Consider the following 18,314-nt stretch of genomic DNA (forward strand, 5'->3'; position numbering starts at 1 on the left):
ATATGCAGTTCTTCGTGTTAGTTAGTTAAACCTATTCGGCAACTGCAACCTCTCTTCTCATGTGCCCTATTTAGAGCACTTGCAGCACAAAACCAGAAACAGTTGTCCATTTCTACTTATTTATTTCTGGGCAAATTAGCTGGTGACAGGGCCGTTTCAGGGGGGAGCATTTGTCATGAAAAGAGTCTTTTTCATAACTTGTTTCAACAGCATATACTTTGTGATTTTAGGCACAATAGTTAGACACTGATTTTTAACTGCTGGTAAATTTACTGAATTTGGTTAACAATGACCCAGCTTCTCTCCGTTTCCATTTTCCCTCTGACAAGGCATTCAGATTCTCACGCCAATATTAGCTGCTCCTTTCATTCCTCTAAACAGCCCCTTCCGTCTTTCCACACTTTCACAACACCATACCCTCCTTGCTCTACTGACCTCTCTTTCTCTGCCTGTATCACTTCCATTGAGCGTCCCTTTTCTCTACCAACTCTTCTACTGTAATTATCTTTCTGCAGCCCATCTCCTCTCCGTTTCCTTCAGTCCTTCTCCCCGTATTAGAAACCCAACCTCGAGCGCAGATACTCCACCAGCCCCTCACAGAGTCTTCGTCCAACAGACCTTTTTTAAAGAGAGCAGTCCCTTTAATCCCACTTCCCCAAGCAGCCCTCTCAGCCTCTCCCTTCCTTTCCCCTCCTTAGGCCAACCATCCCCATCACTTCCTCTTTCCTGCGCTGCCCCTCCCGCCCACTTTCCCACCGTTTCCTTAGTCTTAAAGGAGCGACATCTAGCCAGGTGCTATTCTCTTTGTCTGCTAAAACCTCTCGTCAGGAAAAAGAAGTGATAAACACTCCAAACTTGCCACTGCCTCCGTCTTCGGCCTTTCACTCCCCCCCCCGTGCAACTCTCTTCCCCATCAGAGAAGGTGTCCTCTCCACCACTTCCCGGCCAACCCCAGCCTCCCCTTCCTCTCGTTCTCTCTGGTGTGAAGCTTCCCGCCTGTGCCCCCCGTTCAAGCTTGGTCACAGGGCAAGGAAGACCCATCACCGCCCTGAGCGGAAGATCCGGTCGTTGTTCATCAGGGCGACCCAGCCAAGCCTCGAAGTGTTCTCCAGCCCTTTTCCTGCCTTCGCTTCCCACTCTCCTCCTGCGATCGCAAGCACCTTCTCGGCGAATCCTTCCCACGCCTGCCGCCCTCTCTTTGCCTCGCCCGCTACGCCCCCACCCACGGCCCTCTTGCACTTCCTCGGCTCGGAGAAATCCTCTCTGCCTCTCACTTTCCGCCACGCGTCCACGGCCACCTGCTTGGCCACAGCCATTTGCTCCACGTCCTGCAGGCAGCGGCAGCAGCGATCTCAGGACTTCGAGGAGCAGAAAACTCCCGTGTGTGCGCGCGCGCCTGTGTGAAGGAGCTTGCTCCTAGACTTACGAGGAGCTGAAACACTCTCTCTCTGTGTGTGCGCGAGAGACAGCGCGCCTGCTCCAAGGAGGCCTATTCCTCTTCCCACCCTAGTTAAATCGTGGCTGGAACACACACTCTCCCTGAGGTCAGGTCATGCAACCAATCCCCTTTGCTTCCAGCACAGCTGCGGCAGGACGCCGGGGTTGCTGGATGAGGAGATCGGCGAAGCTGCCGGAGATTATCAGTTAGTTGCTTGCCCTCCCGCTTGCCCTGTCTGTCTTTTCTTCCCTCATATAGAACGGAGCACCTCCGTCCCTCTCTCTCTCCTCTCCAGGAATCCCTGAGCAGAGAAACGGCTATATTGCTCCAGGCTCTACTGAGACAGCCCCTCGATTCTTATTGGTGTAAGGAGGCCCCCGTGGGCGGAGACAGGAGAGCCGGTGTTAAACATCACATGGGTAGTCCTCAAAAGAGAGGCAGTAGCTTATTCAGTTGTTTCATTTGCAAAGGGTGCAGCCGGCGGCAAGCTGAGGCTAGGGAGCTGGGGGATGGTTTTTGTTCCCCATTGGATCTTATCCTTTTATAACAGTATAATTGCCTAGCTTAAAATTCACCGACAGGTAAGGAAGACTTCCTTTTCGACATAGCACTCAATTTATCTTCGGGGAGGAGCGGGAGGGGGGAGAGGAAACATCTAAATCTATTCTGAACTGTTATTCTTTGATTCAAATGTAACCATAGTCCCATAGGTCAATATACTCGAGTGTCTTTAAAGAAATAACTAAAATGGTTTATTGCTTGCTTGGTGTAGGGAACGTTCCCTCTCTCCACCCAACAAAATATATAAACTTCGTTTCAGGTACGAGATTCAGTCTTTCCCCTCAGTAGCTGCTGAAACAGTTACAGGTAGATTTGTTTGGAACTGCTGAGTGTTATTCTGTGCTCTTAACTTTCACTGCAACAAGCTGCCTTTGCAATGAACTGTTTTGGATGGAACCTAGCAAAGGATGTTGCCAACTACACTCCGCTCTGGATTATTTTTGCTATTTCCTTTTTTTGCCTGTGACTGCAGATATGTTGTGACTCAGGAAAAGGTTGCAGCAGTTAGACCACTTAGGTCTTCCACATGCTCTAAAACATCTTTCACAACAAGCTAAAATACTACATGTTGACAGTTCTTTCTTCAAGGTGCTTCAAAGCAACTTATGGACTGCTTTTTCTTTTTGAGTTCTTGTGGTATTTTGTGCCAAAAGCAAGAACGGGAAGCAAAAGACTGATGTGTCTTAGGTTCCGGGAGAGATTGCATCACTTCAGCTTGATTCATGAGACCCCCCCCTTTAAAAATAAAAAATAAAGAACGAATCATTTTGGCTCTGCTGTAGCCTGTTAACAGACATTACCATCTGAAAATAGTTTGTACTGTAGCAGGAATGTTTAGAGCTTGTAGCAGCTTCTGCAGCTGAAAAACTACTGTGAGGAAAACCTCTTCCTTATCATTCTTCTCCCAATATTTCAGTCTTCCAGATTCTTTCTCTCTTTGCAGTGCATGTTTTCTATATTCTGTTCCTTACCTTTTTATGTTCCTTTACTTTTCCATCTTCATGAGCAGCTTGTCAGTGACACCTCCTGGTGATGACTCTGTCATTTGTAGTTACTTTGTCATCATCTAGAAATATCTTGCCATCTTCTCCAAACAAACAGGATATCGGATCAAAATGCACTCATCCTTCCTTTTGCCTACACACATTTTCCTCCATCAACTTTCTTGTTTTTGCTTCTGTTGCTTGTTTTGTTTAAAACTACAAGGTATCACAGTGAGGTGCTGGTGGACTCCTTGGTACTGTGTCTTAAAAAAAATCATTTTAAAAAAAATTTAGCTGAAAATATTCATAGGCTGTCAGTAATGGGAAGATGGAAAAGACTCCTGAACTACTGGAAGAGGGGGGCATTATTCTGATCATTGATTTGAACTTTAACTTACAGCCATTCTGTTTACCCAGGGCACAGGAAGGTAGTAGTTAGGCTCACTTAGCAACATGCGCCTTGAATAGTCTCAGCAGAGGTGTGTGGTGACAACTGGGGAATAACTGCTGTGTGCTCATTAACAATTTTCCCCTCCCCCTCTCTCTGTCTCTCAACCCTTTTAACATCTCTCATCAGCCTGAGAATGCTTCTCTCTCTCTCTTCAAAAAACCTTCTCTCCTATTTCATCATTGCAATTTTCAAACAAATGTGAATGTGTTTAAGAAGGTGGCCTGTGCTCCTAGATGCAATTTGCTCAGATTCAGAACCCATCACTTGAACATTTTTTCTCTTTAACTCAACACCTACATCCTTTTCTAAAGAGGGAATGGAGATCAAAGGTACTGCACTGAGTTTATTTATGAGGCATATTTAGGTTGTGTGAGGCTAGCCCAATGTACAGGAGTAGTTTAATAACAACCTTAACATTGGCACTGAAATTGAAGTGTCATTCTCAAAGATGCTGATCCTAATTGTTGTGGTGTGGAGGAGCCAAATCTATAGTATAGCTCTCAAGCATGTGGGCTCACATTCCGCTTATGGTTTTTTTTTTTTCTCCAAGAGGAGTGTAGGAAGATGGTGGTGGGCAGGAGAAGCAGAGACAGCTTGGAAGGGAGAAAAGCCTACAGACATCTACCAACCTCTCAATATTGTGTGCTTGTTTTATGTGACTAGAGCAGGCTGTGGATAATATGCTTGGTAAACTGGTTGTATGAGCAAAGTGCACTGTTGGATATGATGCTGGGCATCCATTTTGGAAACTGAGGCCAATGTGGCATTTACATTTCTGAAGGAAGGTAGGGGTGTATGTGTGTATCAGACCAGTGAGGAGAGAAGAAGAGGAAGGAAAGTTCAGCATTTCTTGGGATTATGACATTACCCTTTTATTGCTGGGGCTTATATGTTAGTAAAGCATTTACAGGACCTTATCCTGGCTCTCCAAATTCTACATCTATATTATAGGTCTGAAACTAAAGCAGCTTTGTTATGTATGTGTCTCCAACAAAATGCATGTGTGTTAAAATATCCTTGTATGTTTCTTCTAAATATTTCCAGAGCCTGAACTTGTTTGAATAAACAGTAGAAATTTTGTTGTTCACTTTAGCAGATGCAGAAATCAATCCCACAATATGTCACTGTCATCCTTGTCTGGAGAGTCATTTTAAAGATGCACCTCTCACCCTATCCCTTCCTGCTAGTATCCTAGTTACTTAAAGCAGGCAATTTGTACTGTTAAAAGAGAGAAGATAGTTATCCTATAACCAAGGCTGTAACAAATGTTGTTGTGGTCCTCCAAAGTTTTGTTGCATAAACTTTTAGATGCAGTCTATAAACACTGGAAAGAGTTGCATTCTAAGCTCTTTGTTTAAGGATCATTTTAGCCAACCTGTGCATAGGGGTTTGCTTCCAAAGGAATAATTCTTGTAGTGGTGAAACTCTATTAGCTAATAATACCATGCAAATGTACAACATATGGAACAATTGCTATTACTGCTATTGGAAATCTGCCAGTAATAGGAACTTGGTGCTATTTCTAGGGTTCTAAATTGAACAAGCATATCATAGGAAGCTGGTATTACTTGGAGTGATGCTTGGAATTTGATCAAATGCCCAGAGGTCAAGATAGTTTTCCAAAGTCTCATGCAGACCTTCTTTTAGCTTTTTTTTTTTAAAGTGGTTTGTTTGCCTTCTTTAAATTCAAGAAAAAATCACCCCCAAACAGTATGCATACAAATGTAATTGGAGCAGAAAGGTGCAACATGATAGCAATTACAGGATGTGGTTTCTGACAAGGATTAATCTGCAGACCAATAAAGCTATCTTTCAGTTAACTTTTTCATTTGTGTGGAATATGTCAAGAGCAATCTGTTCCTCTCTTAAATTGATCCTTTACACTACATTTATAAGGCAACAATATAAAATAATGCAAATTTAACATTGAAAGTAGTTTTGCCTTAGAGGGTTAGATATTGGCTTAACTAGAAAGGAAAGGGTTGTTGGAAAGTTTAAACTTTTGCCTTGGAAACAAATGATCAGATAGGTATGGTAATTCAGTCTGCATATTATAAATGGAGAACTAGTGCACATTTGAATAATCCCTCAGTTGGAAGTTTGCCAAAAGATGTAGCATAATAAAAAGTTTGACTAATTTCAGGAAGCTGTCACCCATTACACACTGCATTCATCACCCAGGGACAGACTTCTCTTATACATCCTGGCTAGACTTTCCATCTGTATTTATTATGAGAAGATCTGCTTTCTGTTATCTGGTAAAATACCTAACATATAAAGTTACCTTATGCAGCTGTGGCTTAGAGAATTGGACAGAAATTTGTACAGCATCATCTGGTGCCATGCTTTGAAGGTCACTTGACCTAAGAAAATTTTATTCTATTTTTATTGCTGTTCTAGACTCTTGAGTTTAAGTGTAGTATGATCTGATGTTTGTTCAACTGAAACTCTTACTGTGGGATGACCTGTGGTTTTGACCCATTGAAGATGCATGTTTAATTTCATATGATGCAAGACTAGCATTCCTCATTTAAGAGCAAAGTGCTAACAAGAAGCCTGTTGTGCCATCTGCTGCATTTTAAAATGGGCTATTTAGATTTTTATGAAGAAAAACTAAACGGAATGAAAACCTCTCTGTGATTGTAGCCCTAACTGGTTGGGAGTAAGACTGCAATCCAAACCTCACTTATCTAGGAGTGAATCCCACTGAATTCAATGGGACTTCTGAGTAGATATGGTTAGGATTGTGCCATAGGTTCCATAGAATTCAATGACCTTTACTCTGAGCAAGCATGCTTAAGGTTGTGCTTCATGGTTGCAATCTTATGGATGTTTGCCTTGCAGCAAACCCACCTTGAATATGCTGCAACTTACTTTTGAATAAACATACATATGATCATTATTATGGGGGGGGGGAGCAACAAACAAGCACATGGAGGGTCATAGCTCAATTGTAAATATATGACATCTGTTTAACAGTATATTGGGCTCCTGCCAGGAGAAAGGGTGGGATATTAATCAAATAATAAATAAATAAATTCAAGAAGTTACATCCATACTGTTCAAGAACTTGACATGTTTAGATGACACTTTCTTTTAATAACAAAGACATGTATCCTGATCGAACGGAGGAGATCTAGATGGGGAAGCAGGCTTTGAAATGTGTATGCCAGGGGTATCTAATGTGGTTCCCTCCAGAGGTTGTTGAACAACAACTCCCATCATCCCTGGCCTTTGGGTATATTAGTTGGGGCTGATGGGAGTTGGAGTCCAGCATCTGGAAGGACTGTTTTGGTTATTCCTGGCATAGGCAATAGGAATTGGCTGGATGTGTCTTTTCATTTTGATAGGAACATGATTTATCAACATGACTAGTTGGGAATAAGTAGAGCAAGATCAGGGCCGTTGTTTAGTTTACTGGTTTAAAACAAAACATGAACTCCATAATTTCTTCCCATAAAAATTAACCTGGGTTTCACTCAGAGTTCCAAGAAGTGTATATATTTACTCCATGGCCAAATGCTTCTCTGAAGCATTTTAGGTTACACTGATTTACTTTTAAAAATGTTTATTGTATTGGATTGTTGATTGTATTTTAGTATTATTTTGTTATTCATTGTATTTTTATGCTATTTTATGTTCACCGCCCAGAGAGCTATTGCTAGTCGGGCGGTATATAAATTTAATAAATAATAATAATAATAATAATAATAATAATAATAAGCACATCTTGCAGCTATCATTATGTTAAATATCCAGCATCAAACTGCTTTGGATTCACCGTCAGCATACAGCTTCATGGATTCAATTCTGAAACTACCGGGCCAAGTTCAAGGTTTTGGTTTTGGTGTACAAAGCCCTATATAGCTTGGGACCAGGATGCCTGAAAGATCGTCTTACCACTTAGATATGCAGTCAATCACTGTGCTTTGCAGGTGAGGGCCTCCTGTGGATACCATCTTATCAGGAGGTCCGTTCTGCACAACATAGGAAGTGGACCTTTAATGTTGTGGCCCCTACCCTTTGGAATTCCCTCCCCTTAAACAGGCATCATCTGTGTTATCTTTTTGACACCTACTGAAGACCTTTCTCTTTCAACAAGCCTTTTGAGTAGAGACCTTATCCCAGTCTGTGTCTGTGTTGGAATTGCTTTTTAAGATTTTTTAAAGATTTTTTAAAGATGTTTTCAAATATGTTTTGTTTTAATATATGTTTAAAATATATGAAAATAAAACATCCTTAAAGTCTGTTTTTAAGATGCTGTAGAATGTTTTTGGTGTTTGCCACCCTGGGCTCCTTCTGGGAGGAAGGGCAGGATATAAATCTAATAAATAAATGAACAATAAAAAAAATTCATTGCTGGGTTTCTAATGGACTTTGTATTTATTAAGGGGTGCGTTTCAAACTTTAATTGGATACAAATACATTAAAACTGGTGCAAATCACTTCAAGGATTCTCTGATCTAGGGATGTCAAAATGTTTGGGTTAAGATCAGTCAGTGGTATACCAGTCTATTGGCCATTCATCATGATAATGTAGTATTAGAGCTTAGTGTGCCCCTTTACACCCTTAAGGAGAGGTTCACAGTCATAGACCAGAATTGAGAAGTGAACCCCAACAGCAAAATGCTGTGAGAGTGGTTCTCTTGCTGGATAGCTTGAGTATTGCCTTGTTCCCTTGTTTTTGCAGAGTGGGCTGATTAGACTCCCAACATGCTTTCTGTTTTAGATTAAAGTTATTTTACCACTTTTGTCTGAAGTAGATGTCCTATATTGGCTAAATCTACATATGCTAAAATATAGAAACTCAAGATATTTGGTGTTGCTTTCTTTAAATATTAGTTATCTGATATCCCTAGCTATGCTGAATTGCCAAAGTTGGATTTGTCAGTAAACAGCTGAGATTGGGTCCCATACTAGACCGATGGCAGTCAGAAAAACAGAGATGTGTTTGTAACATTTGCTGACACAACATTTTTTCTCTTTCATTACAGGCCATGTCTCCTTGTGGCAGATGATTAGTTGCTAAGTTAGCTGTGAATATCGGAAGGCTCCTTGGCACAGTCAAGGGCTGTCGGAGACACCAGCTTCTCCCTTTTTTCCTCTGAGTGTGTTCCACTAGAACATTCAAAACTGTTTCTCCAAAGAGTTCTGCAGAAACTCAGACTGTTTTCTAAAGCAGAAGCGCCACAGTCCACAGCGGAAGCGATGGGCAGCGTGCGAACCAACCGCTACAGCATAGTTTCCTCGGAGGAGGACGGCATGAAGCTGGCAACCATGGCTGTTGCCAATGGCTTTGGGAATGGGAAGAGCAAGGTACATACCAGGCAGCAGTGCAGGAGCCGGTTTGTCAAGAAAAATGGCCACTGCAACGTTCAGTTCATTAATGTGGGTGAAAAAGGACAGCGTTACCTAGCAGACATCTTTACCACCTGTGTGGACATCCGCTGGAGGTGGATGTTGCTGATCTTCTGTCTGGCGTTCATTCTTTCATGGCTGTTTTTTGGTTGTGTGTTTTGGTTGATCGCCTTATTTCATGGGGACCTAGAGAAAACAAACAGACCTTGTGTCTCTGAAGTGCACAGCTTCACTGCGGCCTTCCTTTTCTCCATTGAAACACAGACCACGATTGGCTATGGCTTTAGGTGTGTCACAGATGAGTGTCCCATTGCGGTATTCATGGTGGTTTTCCAGTCAATAGTGGGCTGTATCATCGATGCCTTCATCATTGGTGCCGTCATGGCTAAGATGGCTAAACCAAAAAAAAGAAATGAAACTCTCATCTTCAGTGACAATGCTGTAATAGCTATGAGGGATGGAAAACTGTGCTTGATGTGGCGGGTCGGGAATTTGCGCAAAAGCCACTTGGTGGAAGCTCATGTGAGAGCCCAGTTACTCAAATCGCGAATCACCACTGAAGGAGAATACATCCCTCTTGATCAAATTGACATCAATGTTGGGTTTGACAGTGGGATAGACCGCATATTTTTGGTCTCGCCTATTACAATTGTCCATGAAATAGATGAAGAGAGCCCTTTGTATGACTTAAGTAAGCAGGACATGGACAATGCAGACTTTGAAATTGTAGTAATATTAGAAGGCATGGTGGAAGCCACCGCCATGACTACTCAGTGCCGTAGCTCATATCTGGCAAACGAAATCTTCTGGGGCCACCGTTATGAGCCTGTACTATTTGAAGAGAAAAACTACTACAAAGTGGATTATTCTAGGTTCCACAAAACATACGAAGTGCTGAACACGCCCCTTTGTAGTGCCAGAGACTTAGCAGAAAAGAAATACATCCTCTCTAACGCAAACTCATTTTGCTATGAGAACGAAGTGGCCCTCACGGGCAAAGAGGAAGATGACAGTGACAATGGGGTGCCTGAGAGCACAAGTACAGACACCCATCCGGACATGGACCATCACAGCCAAGCTGGTGTGCCCCTAGAGCCTAGGCCTTTAAGGCGAGAATCTGAAATATGACTATGGGGAATGTTTTCCAGTGTGGTTAAAATATATCTGTCAGTAGTGGGCACATTGCATTGAGAAATGGCTGCAAACAGTTTTTCAGATGATGGTACTGTTGAGCAGAGATAAGCATACAGTCCTGAGGAGTCAACCTAGGCTAGGTTTTTAAGTGCTGTCTTCACTGGAGGTACAGCGAAAGCGTGAATTGGAACATGAAGCACTATGTCTGTGCTTGACTGGGAGGCACGTATATGTTGTAGAATAAATTATGTATATATATTTTTTTACAAAACTTGAACTTGCAGGCAAGCTTTGGTTGAGTTGTATTTTTTGTCATCGATTTGTTTCCTCCCAAAATGCTTCTCTCTTGGGAACAAGAATGTTTTTAATGGCATAACAAAGGCAAGAGACTGCCTTTACTATTTTTTTAATGTTGCTGCTAACTACATGAACACAAATTGTAATTATTTTTGTTGCAGTGTAGTATTCATTTTTCTTTTATATATCTTTTAACCAAACAAAATGAAATGAAAAAGGGGAGGAAACCCCCAGTGTTGAATCTGTTCATTTCAAAGCTCTGTGTCAATCAAAGTGACTGGTGATGCTGGGGAATCTGAACTTTGTTGAGGCCAGTAGATTGGTGGCTAGAATCAATTTCTCTTAGTACTATAGAGTTACAGAAGGAGTGTTATGTAACACAAAGCCATGTAGTAGCCTACAGCAAGATATATATTTTTAATTTGTGTTTGGGGATAGAATGGATCTCCCCCCCCATCCAAAATATTTTTAATTTCAAAGCTACCTAAGTGAATACCAAAGAAAAATTGCACACATTTGCACAGTGAACTTTTTATTTAAGCAAAGCAGGCTGCTTTCAGACTATTTCTTCTCCCCAAGGTTCCTTATGTGTGGAGTATTTTTTTTAAAGATGCACCTTATTCTAAAAAAAGCTTAAAGTCCTCTTCCCCCCCCCCTTTTTCTAGGAAATAAGCTTCTGATTTTATAAAGGAAGCCACAGACCTGAACTTATAAGATCTGAACAGGGTGGTTTGATTCATAGGGTCGCCATAAGTTGAAATCAACTTGAAGGCACATAACATATATAAAAATGGGGGAAAGTATTGAGTGAAGGGGAGCAAGCATATGTCCTCTCGTTTTTGCAAAACACCAACAAGACTGCAGCGGAAGGTCAAATGATAAGTCATGCTTACATTCCAGAGTAGTTTTTAGAACATGGATCCCTATCAGAAGTGGAAAAGCCTTTTGAGGGACCGAGGCTGCAATCCTACTGGCAACTGGAAGTAAGCCCTATTAAACTCAATATACCTTACTTCTGAGTAGACATATATAGGATTGCATTGTGAGTCATCACATACAACCAAGGCAATAGTTACGATCCATTTAACATTCAATCCAGTTCAGGCTTGCTAGACGTTAGCAAAACCATCTGTTCAGCCACAGAGATTAATATGAGTGTAGTAGGCTGCTGTGAGCAAAGCAAGCAACAGGCTGGTCCCAGGAGAAAAGAAACTGACGTGGAATTGCCTGATGCAAGGATCTCAGTAGGTTTGTTTTTGATGGGACAGCTTCTCTTTGCCAGCGCTGAGATGGCAGAAAATAATTATGCATGCTAATATTTTCTAGATTGTTTGTTGAGGTGTCTTTCGTTTGAAGGGAACAATACTGTAAAAGAGTTCCCTCTTTTTTATGACTGCAATAAAGCCACAATGGGATGATCAGCAGACATAGGAATATATCTGCACCGAAATCTTTAAACAGTTATTGTGACTCTCTGCTGAACTGTGACTTTAATGGTATTTTTGGGTCCCTTGCCAAGAATGTTTTAAAAATTCTCTCTGCCTCTAAGATCAAGTGTACCATTTCAGCTGCACCCGTAGGTTATAGATGTGCACATCCTCCCAACAGGCAGAAAGTGAAAGTGGTAACCAAGGGATCAAACCCCAAACTCTTTTACAGTATTGGATCTCACTGTATGCCATTAAAAATAGCTTGTTCTGGGTCTAATGCTATTTGTTAATAAACATCTATGGAGGTTGCTGGGCCCCGATTGCCCTGTCAGAAGGAGACAAATTCAGTAAAGTGGTATTTCCCATTTAGAATGGAATTTACTTTGCGGAGTCAATGGGTTCCAAACCGCAGAAATTGGATCCTGTAAATATAGGAAGGTTTGTTTGTTTTTCCTCTTATGTCAGATATTATTTATGTACCACGTACTGATGCTAATTCTGAAAGGGGGGGGCGGTAAATATGCATGGCAACCTGACTGAATTCTCTGGGTCAGGGAAACAATGAAAGCAATTGAACATGACTCGTGCTGCTATTGTGATATTTCTGCAAAGAAAAATAAAGTGCAAACCAAAGAGTATTTAGCGACATGTTAAAACAAAGAAGGGAGGAAACTACTCCAAAATGCACAAAGTTCCCACTTGCGAGACTTGAGTCATTAAATGGAAAGGTGGGTTGAGACAGCATTGAATATATTTGTTTTAAAAACAAATACACAGAGAAAGGGATTTTTCTAAAAACCTAATATTTTTTTTCTTCCTGGTGCAGAGTTGATTTTTCTTTTCCAATAAGCAGGGGTTTTTGTTTTCAGATTTTTTTTAATGAAAATGTACATTTTTTATAAAGTTTATGAAGTATTTTCATATTTAAAGCCAAATGTAAATAGAGAAGTCCATTGAAAAAGAAAATGACAGGAGAAAAAGCCAAGACGGCATCAGTTAGAACTTATGATGCTATCGGTTAGCATGGTTTTTGCAAATAATTGCAAGCCTTATGGGATTTTTCTAATGCTATGAGGTGTTTTGTTTTGTTATTTATTTAGGCATGGATGCTTAACTTGATTGTGTTTGTCCTTGCTATTGGCATTTTTTTAACCTGCTTTCAGATTGCTACAGACTTGATGAGAGTGGATAATCTGTTGCACTCTTTGTTGGGAGATATATATATATATTCCCCTTCAAAGAACCCTTTGTCTTTACCTGTTTGCTTCTGCATGTGGAAACTAAGACAAAACTTTCATTTGTGTATATATCATGGTACCTACTGGCCCTTAATTGTCATTGTAATTTTTTTTTCCTAAAAAAAAAAAGTAAATAAACTGAACATGCCTCCGGAGGCTCAGCCTAGGTTCTGTGACCGTTATGAAGCTACCAAAAAAAAAGTATTTTTAAGGAGCCTTTTAAGTAGCTGATAAGAAGGGACAATTGTGCAAAGTGTTAAGCAGTATAGATCTGTGGTGCAATCATCCGCCACTTATGTTGATGGGAAATTTCCCACTGACTTTACTGGAATGTGGATTGCAAGCACACTTGACTCCTCAAGCCACAAATATGAGTTATGAGACAAGCAGTAATTTTCCTCTTTCGTAGAAATACTTGAATGGGGGGGGGAGTGTCTTTCTCTTACATGTAACAGGGCAATCCTATATGTGTCTACTCAGAAGTAAGTTTCCATTGATTCAATAGGAATTACTCCCAAGTAAGTGGGCACTAGGGTAAGATTGCAGCCTTACTATCTTACACATGCAAGAAAGGCTATGGATTCTTATTGTTTCTCATCCGTGGTCTGGTGTGCAGGTTTTTTAAAATTAACACAATCACTGCATGTGTGTGTTAACACACTATTCAGTCACAGGTTGTTTTTTGTTTTGGTTTGCTATTCATTCTATTTTACATGCCTTTGGGAAAGACAAAGGGTTCTGAATCTGATATTTTTGTTCTCTTACACCCTTTTTTGTTGGGGTTGGGCTGGGGTTACAAGGTAAAACTGAGAAGTACTGTAATGTCTTTTTTCTAAAAAAAAATCAGGCTGCTGTTGTTGACCATTTTAAGGTAGGAGAGTGCTTCATAGTTGCCATCCCACAGGCAACTGAAGAGTTCTTTCTCATCTCATAAATGGATTTTCTGTCCTGCAGCTGTTTGTAAGGTGAACAAAACCAACAGGCATTTGACAATCGTTCTCCCTTACTATTTTCCTGTTTGCAGCCTTTTGTATCAAAGTCTTCCTAATGTACTGCACAAATCATGGACTGTACAAAATTTTTATATATATATTATGTCTTATTTTATTATTTCTAAATAAATAAAAAATAAAGTATTCTTGCACATTTTACGTCAAATTTCTTTAAAAGCAACAACACACCAGTGGACTGCACAAGCATGTTGTGCAGTTTGATTGCATTATGCAACTAATTGCCCTCTTTGTGGATGTGTCCCAATAGCTGTAACAGATTCTGGGTCTGTATCAGGTTATGCATCCTAAGCCTATAGGGAAATGATCCACGCTTGTGCCCATTTCTTTTCATGAACAATCGGGTTCTTGAGCAAATTATTTGGAAGAATATAGCTTGTGCAACAAAATTAATTTACCTATCTAAGAATCACTTTGAGGGGTTCTCAAGAGTGTTTTTAATAGGGCAGTGCACACATACCCCTGTCCGTCCTGTGGCTCCAATCTGGGGGGGGAGCATCAAGTCAATCTGCCCTGAATTGACCTGGGGACCACTGCTGTGGTTTGGAGCCACTTGCAAATAAGCTTGGGGGCGGAGCTCATGTTTAATTAGGATAAAAAAAGTAATCAAAGTATGGAGGGGATGGGGAAGGAGATGTTGAGTCTCCTCCCCCAATTGAGTATGGGGGCAATTTATCTTGCATAATGCTGCTTCGGAAAGGGCTCTCCTACAGGAAACATCCCCCCCAGGACTGCTCCCTTGCCTTGTGCTTATGAAACAGCACCCACACACCTGGAGGATTGCTGCCTCTGCTTATCAGGCAGGAAGGAGAGCTGTGGCTGCCTCTTGTTCCTGCTTGAAGCTGCACCCCCAACAGCCCTGGGTGCTCTGGGTCATAGAATGTAACCCATAGCAATCCATGGCTGTCAGAATTCAAATCGAGACACAAAAATTCCAAATGGGCCCAATTTGACTTGGGCCTCAGCTGAATCTGGTGCACAGCCCTAGTTTTTAAGGACTCCTTATGACTGTGTGGCTCTAGTGTCATCTTTTAAAAAGCCAAATCCTTTTCTATTGCAGCTTTGCTGTAGTTCTGGACAAAAGCCTTATTCAATATTGCATATTAGCTTATGAAAACTATGGGAGATAATCAATTTTAGTCATACTCTGTGGATCCATTGACAACAGTGGGCTTAAATTAATCCCATGGATTTCAACAGGTTTGCTCTGAGTTTGACTTAACTGGATATCACCCTATCCTCCTAGTGGTCTGGCTCTTTCTCTCCAGTCCAGGGGAACATTTAAATAAATAACATTTCACATATGCAACCCTTCCTGCTGCTGCTGCACTAGTCCAACATTATCCCCTCTTCTACCTGCTCTGGTGAGCAACATTCCTCTTTACTTTGCAGTTGTATGAGATGAAAGAAGAGGCAATGTCCTAACATGATGCTTTTTTGATCTGAAAATATAAACAGGATCTGTTTCAGTGGCAGAGGCCAGTAACATGTCGGAGCTGTCCATGTGCAAGCATATTAATTTCTCATGTGCCTGTCCAACATTCCAATCACTAATAGCCCAGCCATTCGTCCAAACAATTAGGTTCTAGAGATGAAAGGAGCATTTGACTGCTTAACTGCAGTTCTCAATGAGAGAAGGTGTTCAGTGTACTATTAGCATCATTACAAGCAAATTCATTATTGTAATGACTAGTGGCATATTGGATCTCTCATGCTGAGCTCGTTTAGCATAGCAGCTGCAGTCAATGGTTCAAATCTTTCTTCTGCCACAAAGGTAGCCTAAGACAACCCTCCCTCCATTTCTTGGCCTCTAAGTGCAGTATAACAATTATAATAGGGATCTGCCTTTATAGAGCTGTTTCAGGGTTAGTATTATATCCAGACATCTAAAGCACTTCCAGCTGGTGCCCATTGGTACTGGCAGGGTGGAAAGTAGACAGACCAATAGTAGATAGAGCCAGAGCCAATGATAGAGAGAGACAACTTTTTGCTCCAGTCCTCCTCCCTACTGCTTCTACAAGGAAAGGAGGAAAAGGAAAATGACAGCTATTGTCACCCCCTGGTTGTAAGAAAGAAAGCAGGCAGGTGGGGGCTGGCTGAGGATAGACTATGCTTAATGGGGCACTGCCTCATTTGCCCTAATGTTTCAAGTCTCCACTGACTTTCAGAGGTTGGGAAAAATGCTATTTTAGAAATGCTAACAAAAGATGTGGTGGGGCGGCAGCAATCACCTGACCTCCTGACAACTGAGTCCCTGTTGCTTACCAGGAAGGAGAGGGTTAGGGGCAAGGCTGTAGGGAGACTGGCATGGTGCAAATGTACCAGCAAGAATGCCAAATTGGGCTCTGCTGGTGTGTTTGTACTGTGTTGACCTCACTGCCACCTTGCCTTGCCCTCTTTCCTGATGAAGCAACAGCAACTCAGCTGTTGAGAGGTCAGGGGAAAGCCATCGCCCCCTCCATGCCATCTCATACTGTTTACAAATACACCCTTCAAGATCAGTACTGACTGCTGATATCTTTCTGGTAGTACCAAATTCAGAGGCACTTATTAAGGAAATGTGAAGTTGATTCTTTCACATGATATTTTCACACACAACATTCTAAAGATGAAATGAAGGAAAGATTCTCAACCATATTTCATGAACTCAAATTTACATGCAAAACCTCACATGTGATATTTTTCCAAATATTAATTGTGATGGGGTGGTGGAAATGGAGGTGTAAAAGTATATTTACCAAGCTGATACTTAATAATATTGCCTCTAAAAGTTCATCATCTTTATTTAATATTCAGTTGTTTAATGTTATCCCTTAGCAGCAAACTGAATTGCAAAAACAAAAATTAGCACCTTCCCAATTAATTTCAGATCTCTACTTCATGGGATACTGTGCTCCAATACTAATGTATTAATCAGGCAAACAACCCAAATATGCTATATTACTGCAAAGACTACCCTAAGTGTTTTTATATGTTTATAAAAGCCATAATGTATTGTAGCTATGAATCTGACTAAACAGGGAAACATTTGCAAACAAAAAATCATTTTAAAATGGCCTTTTCTATTCTGATCCATCATGAGCATATTATCACAATATCCCTTCTTCTGCAGAGGTTTGGGAAAAGATCTCTAGCGATAGTAATTTATCTCCATGCCAAATAAGATTACTTACCTCATTGGTAGTCTTGCATTAATTGCAGTGGCTTGTGTTTTCCCTACATATTATTTATTTATAATTTATATTTATTAGTTGGCTCACAAACTTATTTCTCTAGATGATGTACAATATTCACACAGGTATGTTAGTTCCAGGGGAAATATGAGAACTGAGTCTGTTCATATATTTATTGAAAGGATCAGCTTGTGACTAAACAAGAAGAATACACCACGCACAATCTCTTATATCAATAAAAGAACTTACAAAGAAGTTATTGCTGGACTTATTTTCACATGAGAGGGTGGATACACCCAGAATTCCCAGAACATGACCCTGAAATCCAAACATGTGATAATATGCAAACACATCCTCTTCAATACAGGTTTTTGTAGTGTTTCTACAACATATATCTGGCACTGGGGAAAGACTCAAGGTCCTCTGTCTCAAAGTCTTGCATTTCAGGGGACTGCACCATTTTGCGACAGTGTGTGCATATGCATGGTGTGTGTGTGTCTGTCTGTCTCTCTGTGTGTATGTATGTATAATGACCCAGTTTTCATGTCACATTAAACCATAGTTACAATAAACTGTGGTTTAATGTGAACAAGTACTGTGCTAGTGCACACTGCTGAAATCATGGGTACTTCAGTCCTCGCCTACTCCTGCCATGCCAAGGAAGAAAGCATTATATCCAAATATGGGTTAATGATTTGTTTTCCTTAAACTAACCATGAGTTGTAAAAGCCAAGAACAAACCTTGTCTTCTTTAGAGAACCTTGGGAGAGAAATAAACCATGAGTCATGGTTTGGATGTAAAAAGCCATATTATGTTTCCTTCTCAGTGTGGCAGCAGGAGCAGGGGAGGAGCAGATGGGGAACTTTTGAGCAGCATACACTTGCATGCTGCTCATTCATGTTAGACCATCGTTTATTTTAACTATGATTTAATATGATGTGTGAAACAGGCCCTTCTCTCTCTCTCTCTCTCTCTCTCTCTCTCTCTCTCTCTCTCTCTCTCTCTCTCTCTCTCTCTCCCCGTCTCTTCTTTCCCACACACACACAGTTTATACAATTTGGGTCCAGTGGCTGCAGTGTTGGAAGTACAGGGATAAACAGAAGAACAGTAGTGGCAAATTCAGAAGTACAAGGTCCCTTCATGATAGTCACGCCATGCTGCCTCACGGCCACACCCCCAGGATTCACCATCTCTTCTGCAATTACATAATTATAGAACCAGAATAAAAGTGCTGTGTGTA

At 41.0% G+C, this 18,314-nt stretch overlaps 1 protein-coding gene across 1 annotated transcript; it reads left to right on the plus strand.

The window, feature by feature from the left end:
• Positions 1-1,860: 1,860 nt before the first annotated feature.
• Positions 1,861-14,028, plus strand: KCNJ2 (potassium inwardly rectifying channel subfamily J member 2). Its single transcript, XM_061615664.1, has 2 exons — positions 1,861-2,019; positions 8,428-14,028. The coding sequence occupies exon 2, from the start codon at positions 8,642-8,644 to the stop codon at positions 9,917-9,919; it is 1,278 nt and encodes a 425-aa protein (XP_061471648.1). The 5' UTR covers positions 1,861-2,019; positions 8,428-8,641; the 3' UTR covers positions 9,920-14,028.
• The last annotated feature ends 4,286 nt before the right edge of the window (positions 14,029-18,314 follow it).

This window comes from Rhineura floridana, chromosome 3 (genome assembly GCF_030035675.1).
Source record: "Rhineura floridana isolate rRhiFlo1 chromosome 3, rRhiFlo1.hap2, whole genome shotgun sequence".
In the NCBI taxonomy this organism is placed as follows: domain Eukaryota; kingdom Metazoa; phylum Chordata; class Lepidosauria; order Squamata; family Rhineuridae; genus Rhineura; species Rhineura floridana.

Coding starts and splice junctions, on each gene's coding strand:
- KCNJ2 (XM_061615664.1), top strand. CDS start 8,642: ATGGGCAGCGTGCGAACCAACCGCTACAGCATAGTTTCCTCGGAGGAG.